Source organism: Plodia interpunctella, chromosome Z (genome assembly GCF_027563975.2).
Source record: "Plodia interpunctella isolate USDA-ARS_2022_Savannah chromosome Z, ilPloInte3.2, whole genome shotgun sequence".
In the NCBI taxonomy this organism is placed as follows: Eukaryota; Metazoa; Arthropoda; class Insecta; order Lepidoptera; family Pyralidae; genus Plodia; species Plodia interpunctella.
In genome coordinates, this window is record NC_071324.2 from 7,859,732 (window position 1) to 7,872,459 (window position 12,728).

Here is a 12,728-nt window from a genome sequence, read left to right on the forward strand (position 1 = left end):
AAAAGTACTTATTAAACGCAAAAAAAAACAAAAAACTCAAGATGAGACGATAATTTGCAATATATATCGAATTCCAGAAGAATACTTATAAACTCAATAGATAACCGGAACCCTAACATATTATAAGTAAAACATTAACAAGCTAATTTAGTTCAAATTGAAACTGACTCTTTAATAACACCCTTTTAAGGACAAAGGAATACTTAATTAGTTATATAAGAAAATTTACTTGCTTCGCGAACATCCCACGCTTCCTGGGGCTCGAGCTTCTCAGCAAAGGGTTCCGCAAACAAAAGTGAAGGTCTGTGCCCCACCGCCTCCTCTATGGGGTAGGCTGGTTCATATATAAAGAGAAACTGGCGCTAAACTAATAGAGTAAAAACAGTTCCGGCGTCTCAGCTTGAGCAACGGCCGCCCCGCCCCATCATGCGAGGGATCTGGAGCCAAGCGGTCAGTCTTGTTTGATTCTACTCCTGACGGATTTTACTATTATGCTTTGTGATATAATTCGCGATGTAACAAGTGAAAAACTGTGTTTGTGTTTGTTCGGTTTGGATCGTCGCGATTTTTTATTACTATTCGTTGCCAGTGTGTTTTTTATTCAATATACTTATATTATAATTTTATTAGTATTTTGAAATATTAATTTTAAAATTGTTATTATTGAGGTTCAAGAGTAGGTACTTGTTTTGTCCAGGTTTTTTTATCATAAAATATTTAACTCTCACTTTTTACAAAGAGAAAAATAAATGTGTAACACTGGTACATTTAAAAGAATAATTCAGAGTTATATATAACAAGCAATTATAATAATTCTTATTAGTAAAGTGACATTACTAAATAAGTATCTTAATATTATTTTATGAGAGTTAACAACGCGTTGCTTCTTCACAGTTTGCTCTCAAGAATCGTTTTTACCATCTTTTATAGTGTTTTTCAACGTAGGTAGCTACTTATGTCGATATTTAGCGTCTAACAATTATTTACTACATTTAGATTCCTTATATTTGTGAAAGCGGAGGCGATGTAGGTATAATAATTAGGTTCGTCCACAGACTTCAGTACCTACTTATATCAAGAGTTCCCCCGATTCCTGAAATATATATAGGTACTTACTGGAACTTTTATCGAATCTTGTGTTTTTTGCTGAATTAGAGATATCTAGTTGATTCCGGGTGCGTCGAATAACAAGAAGAAATCCCGGCAGCGGCCTAGCTAACCAGCTATTGGCAATAACAATGGCATTGCCTGTTTTTACTCAATGCCAAAGACACTATAAGACATCAATCGCTGTAATTGTTGGGTACCTAGGTGCCGGTTATTGTCTCACGTTCAGTGTATGTATCTATTAGATACATATCGGCTATAAAAAGTCCGTATTAGATTGTTAGCATTGAAATAATTTCTCTGATCTCTGGAATAAGTATCCGAAATACAAGCTAAAATTTGAGTTCTGAGATTTCTACCATACTGTCATACTTATTATTGAGATCTATTTATTTCGTATTTATAGTTTTTGACTAGTTACATAATAAATATATAATTTAGTAGGTAAATACACGTACTACAATATAGTATGACCATTATATAAAATATCTCCATAACCGAAAACTATTTTTTACTTAGACTTATGGAGGTATTTTTACGGGGTAACGCGAAATTGAAGATAATTGAAGACCCAAAGATTGACTATTATTAATGCTTTCAGCATTAAGTCGTCATATTTTCTTGTGCAATATAGTTGAAATAACTAAAAAGTAACTAAAAATTTGGACGTCGCGTGCGCGCTACTGTTTGTTCTATTAGATCGAAGATTTGTAGAGATCAGTTGGACAAGTATGAATGAACCATTAGTTGCATAGTAGGTACCTAACGTTAACGTATAAATTGACTTGAAAAAGTGCATGTAAATTTCTAATTTCTGAATAAAAGATTCGGTTAAGTACATGTTATCTATTGTTTTGCAGAGTTTGCTGATGATTTTTGCCTAATTAGATATGTGATGTGTAGTGTGTAGTGTGTAGACTCAAATATAGAGAAAGCATTTACAAACAGACACAATATATGGATAAATTCAATGGCGACTTTACAAATCGTTTTTAATTCAAAATTCGTCGTGAAGAGTCATTGCGTTTTTTTACGAGTCAATTTGAAATTGTGACGAGTTTTAGACATATTTTCGCCGACATTATACAATAATAATATAATTACATATGCAGTACGCGAGATTCAGTTTTGATCTGCACTTTGCGATGAGGTATCACTTTATGTAATAAGCACGGAAATAAAGCAACAAGCTATATCTTCCAGCCAACAAGCTCAGTTAAAATGTAAAAAGGTACATAAAGGTACTTAAACGGGAAATTATACATTGTCATAGTTTATAGGATTTTAACTTCCTCTACCTATGTAGTTATTCTAAATTATTTTGTTGGAACATTTGACAATGGTACTTTTGTAACCTAGTCACTACGTAAGTAGCATACAAAGTCGTCCGCTTCGCCGGTTTGTTTCTAAGCTTAAGGTCCGTTTTCACGGTTATTTCCACAATTTATTTAACGAAGGTTTGTAGACCTATTAGATTGTGCTATGCCGGGCCGGATCGCTAGTTAGAATATAAATCACATAACAGATACACATAATATCCATGTAATTAATTCATAAAAGGCTATCATGGTACAACAGTGACCCATTGTCGCTGTCCTGTTCGAGGTTTGCGTAAGAGTTGCATAACAACGTCCGTGTTGTATCGAATTTAGCGTCAAGTGTGAACTGCGCTAATAAACCTGAGATGCACTTTCACCCAATTCTCACCATCTTGCCTGGTCACGAATTCGATATCCTTCCGTCTCCAAAACGTCGCACTGTTACGAAATGAGCCGTGATTCAAGCGGCGGTTGCTTTACCAAATTCAAATAATTTTATTGTCATACCTATGACATAACCAGATCCTGTTTACACAATAGGTATCATTAATTTTACATGCTTATATAGCATTATATATTATATAGCATTTGTTCGAATGTGATATTTTACATCTATTGGAATCAATACAGCACTTTTTAAGCAGACATGCTAAAATAAGTCCGGACACTTTAATTATTGTAATTTTAAAGCGATTTGATAAATTACATCATATTTATAACCAACAGTGTGTTTATGTTTATATTTAATTTACTTCATAATCTAAACAATATTACGCAATGATCTATGATACGAGTGCGTTAATTTATATAACAACATTGAGTGAAATTGTTGTTTACTGCACTACTTATCCATGATCTTTGCATATTGACGTAATAAAGCCATAACTGTGTAACTCATCCTAATTCACATTCTCTACTTTATTTTATGCTAGTATTTTTGCATTTTATTACTTTGTTCCGATTCGCTCTGCGAGTTTTTAAAGTTTGTATCTAATTGCTATGCGTTGTTTATTTATAATATTGAAGTCTTTTGAGAACTCGTTTTCTGCTTCCTTTATTAACTAAGTAAGTTAATTACATAAAGCATGTTTCATTTGTTTCAGATTACCCTCGCGGTAATTCTACAGATCGCTCTAATATCGGGCAAAGCATTGATACAACATAATCAACAAACACAACAGCAGTTGGATAATAGACAACAGAATGTAAATGCTGCACAGAAGCGCGTCGGGTACGATTATCCTGCACCCCCACACGATCTTATCAATCCCTTCCAGGATCATGATGATCTCCATGCTCACGGCGATCATCACGAGGTGATCGATAACGATCATCACGATCACGAGCACCACGATCACTACGATCATCACGATCACGACCATCACACCGAACCCTATGATCATGTAGATGACCATCAACATGTCGAGGAGCATCACCATGAAGAGCACCATGAAGATCATCATGATCATCACGACCACCATGATCCCGGTTATTGGAAGAAAAAGCTAATATGGAAGCCAGGATGGAAAAAGATCTGGAAGCCTGCTAAGAAACAAATTTGGAGACCATCATGGAAAAAGATATGGAAGCCGGTTTGGGTGCCCACTAAAATTCCAGTTTGGAAAGAAATTAAAGTACCCGATTGGAAAAAGATACATAAACCAGAATGGAAGCCTATAAAAGTACCAGCTTGGAAGGAAGTTAAAGTTCCAGATTGGAAAAAGGTAACAGTTCCAGTGTACAAAGATATAGTAGTACCAGGGTGGAAGGATATTCAGGTGCCTGCATGGAAAAAAATATTTGTACCTGAATGGATTAAGGTAGGTGTTCCTGGTGAGAAATATTTGGGCAAGGATCACGAGGGCTGGGAGTATACATCACACGACCTCTGGAAGAAAAAGCTAATTTGGAAGCCAGTCTGGAAGAAATACTGGAAACCTGCCAAGAAGCAAATCTGGATTCCCGACAAAAAACTGGTATGGAAAGACGAATGGAAACAAATTTGGAGAACAGAAAAGAAGCAGATTTGGATTGATGATAAAAAATTAATCTGGAAGGAAGCTTGGCAACAAATTTGGAAGCCATCGAAGAAACTGATCTGGGTACCAGATAAAAAATTGGAATGGAAGCCAGCTTGGAAACAAATTTGGGTTCCCGATTGGAAGCAAATTTGGGTACCAGGCGTGAAAAAGATATGGAGGCCCGTTTGGATATCAGAATGGTTCCCTTCGCCTGATCATCATGAGCACGTTCACGAATCCCACGGTTGGGACAGAAGCGACAATAAGTCAGGGAATCGAAAATCATTAGCGCAGGAAGCATCTAAACAGCTGGCACCTAAGCAGTCAGAACAGACGACGTGGCAGTTCCCTAAATAGACTTGCATGCATGTACTGTACTTGTAAATACTTAAGGTCGTATAAGTTCGATTTTGGGCAGTTGTATGTCCCCGTGGACTTTCGGCCCGAGCTTGGACAGATGACCCAAAACTTCGAAATGACTGTAAGGGACACAGGAAAATTAAGGATAATTGTATCGCTAAAATATAGGTAACATTTTAAATATTTGAAGCTTATTAAAGCTATGCGAATCTATAAATAAAAATAGCGATGCGATTGGGCTTAATGGATTGTTCTTGTTCAAGCTCTTCTATGAGAAGCTTTAAACAGTCATTAATTAGTTACCATAGCGATAAGTCTGAGTGTGTCTGGTTTTAATAAGCAGCACTACCTGTTTGTACAGGTGAAGTCTGTTCTGTACCCACTGATTTTGTGTATTGTTGATATTTGTATATTGTTAAGTTTTACTAAGTATTTCTTAGAATAAAGCGGAGCCAATGAAATATAAAATAAATGTTTAATGATATAGATTTTATTATTTATTTCCACCTAGTACGATTTCTAATACTGTGTCAGTTTTTATTTCAAACCATATAAAGACATCTGACGTTAGACTTCCTGTCAGACAATCTGCTAGTAAGGGGTTCCTCACGGTGTTTTTTTTTCACCGGAAGAAAGATATGTATGATCAGCAAACCAACCCAGACTCAAAGGAATTATATAGTTTTATGCACGCAAATCATATTAGTGAAGATCAACAAGACGCCACCATTATCTGTGGCGTCGTACAGATCCTTCAGATTTTAATAAAGACCGTAAATCTAATAACTCTCACTGACTAAATCCAAAATTAAATAACTCTCACTGACTAAATCCTAAATATTGGAATCGGGTTCGCTTAGTTCTTAAACCTTTGAGCAATTTTTTTGGAAAGTAAGTACTAATCGGTAGGAGTAGGTTCCTTATTATAAAAATTCCTAAGTAGTTAAAATATTTCACCCCATATTTTTCTCTACAACAAGGATAAATCTGTCTAAAGTCTGCCTGTCAAGGATGTCTGGTCAGGTGAACCAGACGTATACTTCGATTACAACATCATTCAAAATAAATATTTTTGTATCAATGAATTGCGTGGGAGAGAAAATTTGGCAGATTTGATTAAATAAATCACCTATTAGATTATAGGAATTACTACAAATTCTGTGTTTGGCTGGTTTTCTAAAAGCTACCTTGTATAAAATTGTATAAAACTAAATAAATTAAAGAATAGGAGACAGAGTTTGTAGGTACGTAAAACAACAAAAAGGTATATCTCGGGGAAAACCACATAAAATAAGGATTTACTATTCCTATGACTGATACTTAGTTGAATAAAAAAAGTATAAATATAGTTGCAAAGTTGCAAAGTACTACAAAGTAGTACTTATAAGTAGTTTTCTGTTCGTTAGTTCTGGAGGTGGTCAGGCGTACACATGCGGATAAACATGCGTGTGGTTGAGTTACTATGTTGTGGTTAATTTTCGATCAAATCTACTGACTACTTGCAATATGTGTAGTTACTGGATAAAGATATTATTGTAGAGAAAGTTAAAGATAAATATGGTTGCAATGGTTGTATTACTTATGTAACATATGGTATTTTTATATTTCACATCTTGATTTGCTGGGAACCAGTTTCGATACACGTGCGTTGCAAATCAACTTACGAGTACTTCTCGAGATTGAAGTTATAAAGATTGAATTATCCTATCTTATTTTTCTGCAATTTGATACACCTAAACATTACAAATAATTTTGACCTTCATTTTGAAAGCTTTTTTGTAACTTGATTTTCATCAATATGAAACCAATTATACCTATCTATCGACTGTCTTGTTTATTTATTGAATTCCAAGAGAAACTAATTTCACAACAACTTCGCTGTAAATCTGTTAGGGTTTGAAACATTAATAAGTAGGTATACTTAGATAACTAACCTAACTTCTCTAATTAGAGTTCGTATTTTCGAAAATTATATTACATCAAAGCATCGGAGTTAACTAGCAAAAAACAAATTTCCGGCAAGAGATTCCGAAATGAACTTTTTTTTTGTGATGTTTTGGTTTAATAACAAACTTACAATTTTAAAATATAAAAATCCTCAGAATACTATAATAAATTCTAGTCGATAATATTATAAACTATCAGATGCCTGCGACTTCGTTCGCGTGGCCTAACAATTTTTGGTAAGGAGTTAAAATTATTAGAGAAATTTAATTGTACATACCTAAAGGTACCCCAAGGTTGAACAAATAGACATTTTTTTGTTTATGGAAGATTCAAACATGAAAAATTACTCCAATTAAGATTCGAGATTGTATTCTCTCTACATTGCTTTGACTCTATTGCCTAATTTTGTTTTTATGTAAATATATTCAATGTACAGGATTTTTTTTCTACTGTTTTGTTATTATGTATTGATTGGAATATTTTAATTTCGTTGACATCGATAACCGCCCGCAGGCAAGATGACCGTTGGACAACAACTGACAATGACAGATAAATACTAAGTTTTTTTTGTCTTTTGTTAAATTAAATACTAGTCCGTCCGTAGTAAGTCCGTGACTGTTGACGTTGTTAACAGGCACGACCACAGATTAACTACTTTCAAACGTACAAAAAAAACAAAAGAATAATAAATAAGAATTAAGTAATTAGTGTAGTTATTATTTGCTCTTAATATGGTTTATTTTTAATTGCATATTTTATAAACTCATGTTTGATCCAGCCAGCTAAGCTTGGGTATCGGGACCCACTCGTTCAGGACCGCAGGACGCCACATCCGCTTCCACACAGCTAAACATACATTTTCTTTTCTTACCATGTTTTAACCTACCGAGGCTTCCATATTAACTTATTTTCCCAAAATCCGATGATGATGGAGAATAGTTACAATTTGATCGACAAGGCATTTTTAAAAATAGAATCTATATTTTATTTCTTCATTAAATTAATGATTATATCGTTTCAGATTAATATATATTATTCATATAAGTAAGTACTTATATCTAAAGATCATCAATATCGGCGTAGCTATATAACAGACTTTCGGATTGGCAATATGGAGAGAAGACCATGATTAATACCTAATACCTAATGTCACAGTGTAATAAAACAGGTAGAGTACTAATGTTAGCCGAACTTTCCACTTTCGGAAAGTTAACATGTTCATAATAATAACATAATAATAATCGTGTAACTGGTCAATGCTTGTTAGATATTCAAGATAGGTAAATATACAAGGAATCTTTATAGGGTATTTAGAATCCATAAATAGAATTGTTTTGAGAATTAGTGTATTTTTGTATGCTCATCACAAAAAATCTACTGAACTGATCTGGATGAAATTTGGCACGGGAATGGACTTAGTGGCTCACACGAGATAAGATAAAATAATGGTAACATTTTAAAATAATAAAATTTTGAGTACCTAAGTATAAAGAGATATTTTTAACGTATAATTCATGCGGGTGAACCAGCGGGCGCTGAATTACTCATACAGGAATTATAAGTACTCATACAGGAGCTGATTCTGTTGTTAAACCAATCTTTTCTTCAAGATTATTGTTATTGACGTCAATGGTAAGTAGGTAGGTACTGTTTTCTACCTCTGCTGCGTCTGAATGATGAATTAAAAAAAGTGCAATATCCAACTGAAACGTAAAATTTTGTTTACCTATACCTATCTGTAACCTATTGTTTTGTAACCTATTGTCTACCAAGTAAGAAAACAGGCATGTGGCCAATAGATGGTAAGTGGTCACCGCAGCCTATCAATGCCTGCAACACCAGAGTTGTCATAGGCGTGTTGCCGATTTTATGGTCTAGGATTGCCACGGTACCCTGTAATTACACCTCCTTGCCTCTCTCAACCTTTAAACCGGAACACAACAATGCACGAACTGTTTTGCGGAAGAGAGGAGTTGGCCTCTGGGTAAACTCTCCTACCTCTGGTAACTATACTTAGTTATTATGACATGAAATAGATTTTACATAATCTATGACATGTTATTATAAGTAAAAGCGATGAGCGATTTATTACAATTGTTTTATCATTACGTTACTATACGTAGTGATCTATCTTGATGATAAACATTACGTGTGTGCATCGAGGTGTCACGTTTTTATAGAAAATCTTTCAGTTGGTTCATTTATACCTTCATTTGTTCAAGATAAAGGTGGGAACCTTTATCTTATCGAGTTTATATGGCTGTGATTATAAAAAGCGACTGTCTATTTATAAGAAATTATGTATTGTAATGTAACCCACTAGAAAATGGTACATTTCCGTTCCGTTTATTTTTTCACTTTACACTATTGACTATCTGATTGGGACTGATGATATATTATTACTTGCCCATTAAATTGCTTTATATAGAAAAAACTGCTGTAACAATACGCGGCAGGTTTGTTCAATTTTGAGTCTGTATGCTTACCCATCACCCTTTACCGAACGATTTAAATGCAGCCCTTTCAATTTAGGTAGTACGTAATTGAACGTGTACCTATATTACCTATGAAGATGTGGTTTCATTCATTAATTCATGACATTTTTTTAAATTATAAAGAACGTATTAAACCTACTTTTTTAAACAAAAGTTACGTATCATTTTTGAGACAGTTCTTTTCTCTCCAAGTTGTTTATGGTAAGTACTTATCTACCTATTAAGTATATTTTTATTAAAGTCTGTATATGTCATGTAATGGTTAAACTAAATAAATAACAAAATATAAATTTAGTTTGACAAACAAACAGGTGTTGTGTAACGGTAATGATTCTTTTAGAATTCCGTTTGATTTTGAAGTAGGTAAGTACACTTAGATAGGAATCTAACATCACGTCACGAGTCCATAATAATAATAGGCCAAGTTTTATAAACTTATTAACTTGCAATGTTTATCTAAGTACCTAATTTAAAATAAGATTGCTTAATTATATTGAAATATCTATTTTGTAAATAAAATAGCGACCCGTAGTTTACCTTTGCTGGATATTATTTTAAATGGAATTAAGATGCCAAGGCGTAACTTGCCAGAATGGCCGTCCATAGATATCAATAACTTATCCTTTGTTGTGTGTGAATGATGTGTTCCGATCCGTAGTACTCCATTATAATTACATAATCATTTGGGGCACTGTCCACATCGCACGTATGTAGGTGTAGGTAGCTAATAATTTACGTAATAAAGAAAGCTATCCTATACTAATAAGTGCATCACGTAAAATTACGTTATCCTACCTATACGATATGCGTGCAATACTTATATTATTTACTAGAGGTCCGTCCCGGCTTCGTTTGGGTAAAACCATAATAAAAAATTTAGCCTAGTTATGTCACTCCAAAAGGTTTTGTCCATCTCTGTGTCAAATTTCAGCTAAATCGGCTCAGCAGTTTTTCAGTTTATTCATTACAACAACAAAAAAAATTTTTTTTTGGATGGATATGAATATGGATTATAGATGTCGCCCGCAGCTCCACCCGCGTGACCTCGGGTCGTCAACCACTTACTTAGGTATTTAGGTACCTATCTATTACGGTTAAACTCCGAAGACTGGTTACACCTAGGTCTAGTCGGCTAAACTTATGTGTAACCAGTCTTCGGAGTTTATTTTTGGTCGCTAAATCTGCAACAACATTGAATTGGCAATGTTTATTAACCCTAGTTGTACTAGTAGCGCCATCTGCGCTGAGCTTTGCATAATATGCCCATAACATATTATATTAGGAATGCCGACGACTGTGCGAAGTGGAGACGAAAAAGTAACAAAGCAGACCTTGGGTTTCGACGCTCAACGGTAATGAAAAAACCAGAAGAACGCTGGATGAGAGGGCGAGCTATTTTTATCAAAATACTTAAACATACTTAACATTGATAAATCTACTTACACGACATTTTGATAATTCTCAAATATAAAAATTGTTGAAAATACAGCAAAATTTAATGAATATTTGCTCTAGCAGAATTATAAAAACTACTTCTGCGCATTTCAATCTTTGCCCCTTGTCTTTACCTAGGAATACAGAAATTTATTGATTAATTTCTGTGCCTAGAACGATCATCATAAAAAAAACAAAATGGAAGTCGATCAATAGTCATGACATTGATAGTGACAGCCAACAAAGCTTGCCCAATAAACATATTGTTTCATTAAACAGCCTAAAAAGCTGTACATTAGAGAATGGCGCTTCTGGTATAATTAGGGTACACAAACATTGGCAATGGGGGCAAAAAGCGCCAATTTTCAATATTATTGCTGATTTACGACCAAAAATATCTTCTACGCAATCGTGGTGCGAGTTTAAAAGAAAAAGGAACAATTTAAATTATTGAATAGGCCTTCAGAACATAAAATGAATTTACTAAATGATTCAAGTCTATTGTAAACACAATACCTTTATTATAATCATTTAACACTATTGATATCACTATCACTATTTGTGGGATTGGAATATGTATATTATTTTCGACCATTTCTTCAACATAATCAATTAACCACTTCCACACAAAAACTACTCAGATCAAAAATATAAATACAAAAAACCGTCTATACGGTTAACTTCATATGACGGCATATATTTGATTTTTAGCTTCACGTTTAGCAGCTCTTTGTCGCCTTTGGGTACACGTTTAAGTCTTAAGTATTAGACCATGAGAAAACTGAGGGGCGGTTAACTGGTCCTGAAAATAATATTTTTTGTATTATTTGGTCAACAGCTGTGGCGATACTGATATAAACTTGATTTTGACTGAAGATCTTACGAATGCTTGCATAATGAAAGGATTAATAAAGTACTCTAAAATAAACGTTTTAATCGACTTAGTAAAAGGCGGCAAAGATTTTATTTACGTCACACACACAGTGCTGCACTCTGGCGGGATAAATGCTCAGTAATACTTTCTATTTGAAGACTCTTTTCGATTTATACTACGGATGCCACATAAGATGTCACGATGCCACGGATACCATAACTTATATTACGATGTAATTTTGGTAAGGATATGGACTTGTGATTCAATCGATGGTTTGCGTTAGATCCTTTATGCGTCCCGGCTTCGCTCGGGTTAATTATTTAAGCATTCGTTTTGTGAAAATATACAACAATATAGCGTGTTCGGGTGCCGGAATATTGGAAAAAATCGTTTTCCATAAGATAAAAACTTCGAAAGGATATGCCTCACGCTGTAAAATTTTCGACCCAGTAAACGGTCGTATACGTATCGTATCAGTACGGCTCGGAACACTTCATACGTGAAGACTTATTAAAATATTAGCTGATGCTTGCGACAATTTTGGTAAGAAGTCAAAATTATTAGATAAATTTAATTGTACAGACAAATGTAACGATACCTATACATACAGAAGATGCTAATCAGACTGAAAAAGTATATTTCTATAATTTAGCCGAACTATTATGACTCTTCTTCAGGTGTCTATCTAAACAGAAAATGCTCATCAAACTGAACAACTTTTATTATAGCGTCATTTCTATGTTTCCTATAGTTTAGCTGTACCATCATGGGTTTACGTCTGGTGTTCCAAATCTTCGATTTTTATACCTCTACAGAAAATGCTCATCAGACTGAAAAATTTTTTTTAAGTTGTCATTTCTATATTCCCTATAGTTTAGCTGTACCATCATTGCCATTGATATGCGGACATGCGGACATGCGGACATGCGGACATGCGGACATGCGGACATGCGGACATGCGGACATGCGGACATGCGGACATGCGGACATGCGGACATGCGGACATGCGGACATGCGGACATGCGGACATGCCGACATGCGCAACACCTAGCCTGGCGGGAAGATCTTCCCTTTGTTGCGGTCGAGCATAATAACCTAGCTCCCGCTACAATGCCTTTGAATCGATATCTATAGTGCGCTTATGGTGCGGTCAAATATAATGGTTTTCTAC

At 34.6% G+C, this 12,728-nt stretch overlaps 1 protein-coding gene across 1 annotated transcript; it reads left to right on the forward strand.

Moving 5' to 3' along the window:
• The first annotated feature begins 378 nt into the window (after window positions 1-378).
• LOC128683399 (uncharacterized) lies at window positions 379-5,293 on the forward strand. The gene is made up of 2 exons (XM_053769015.1): window positions 379-450; window positions 3,530-5,293. The coding sequence occupies exons 1-2, from the start codon at window positions 427-429 to the stop codon at window positions 4,802-4,804; spliced, it is 1,299 nt and encodes a 432-aa protein (XP_053624990.1). The 5' UTR covers window positions 379-426; the 3' UTR covers window positions 4,805-5,293.
• Window positions 5,294-12,728: the final 7,435 nt, after the last annotated feature.

Bases quoted from the DNA above. Each gene is read 5' to 3' on its own strand.
- LOC128683399 (XM_053769015.1), top strand. From the start codon at position 427: ATGCGAGGGATCTGGAGCCAAGCG. The intron at 451-3,529 runs GTCAGTCTTGTT...CATTTGTTTCAG, and splicing joins GAGGGATCTGGAGCCAAGCG to ATTACCCTCGCGGTAATTCT.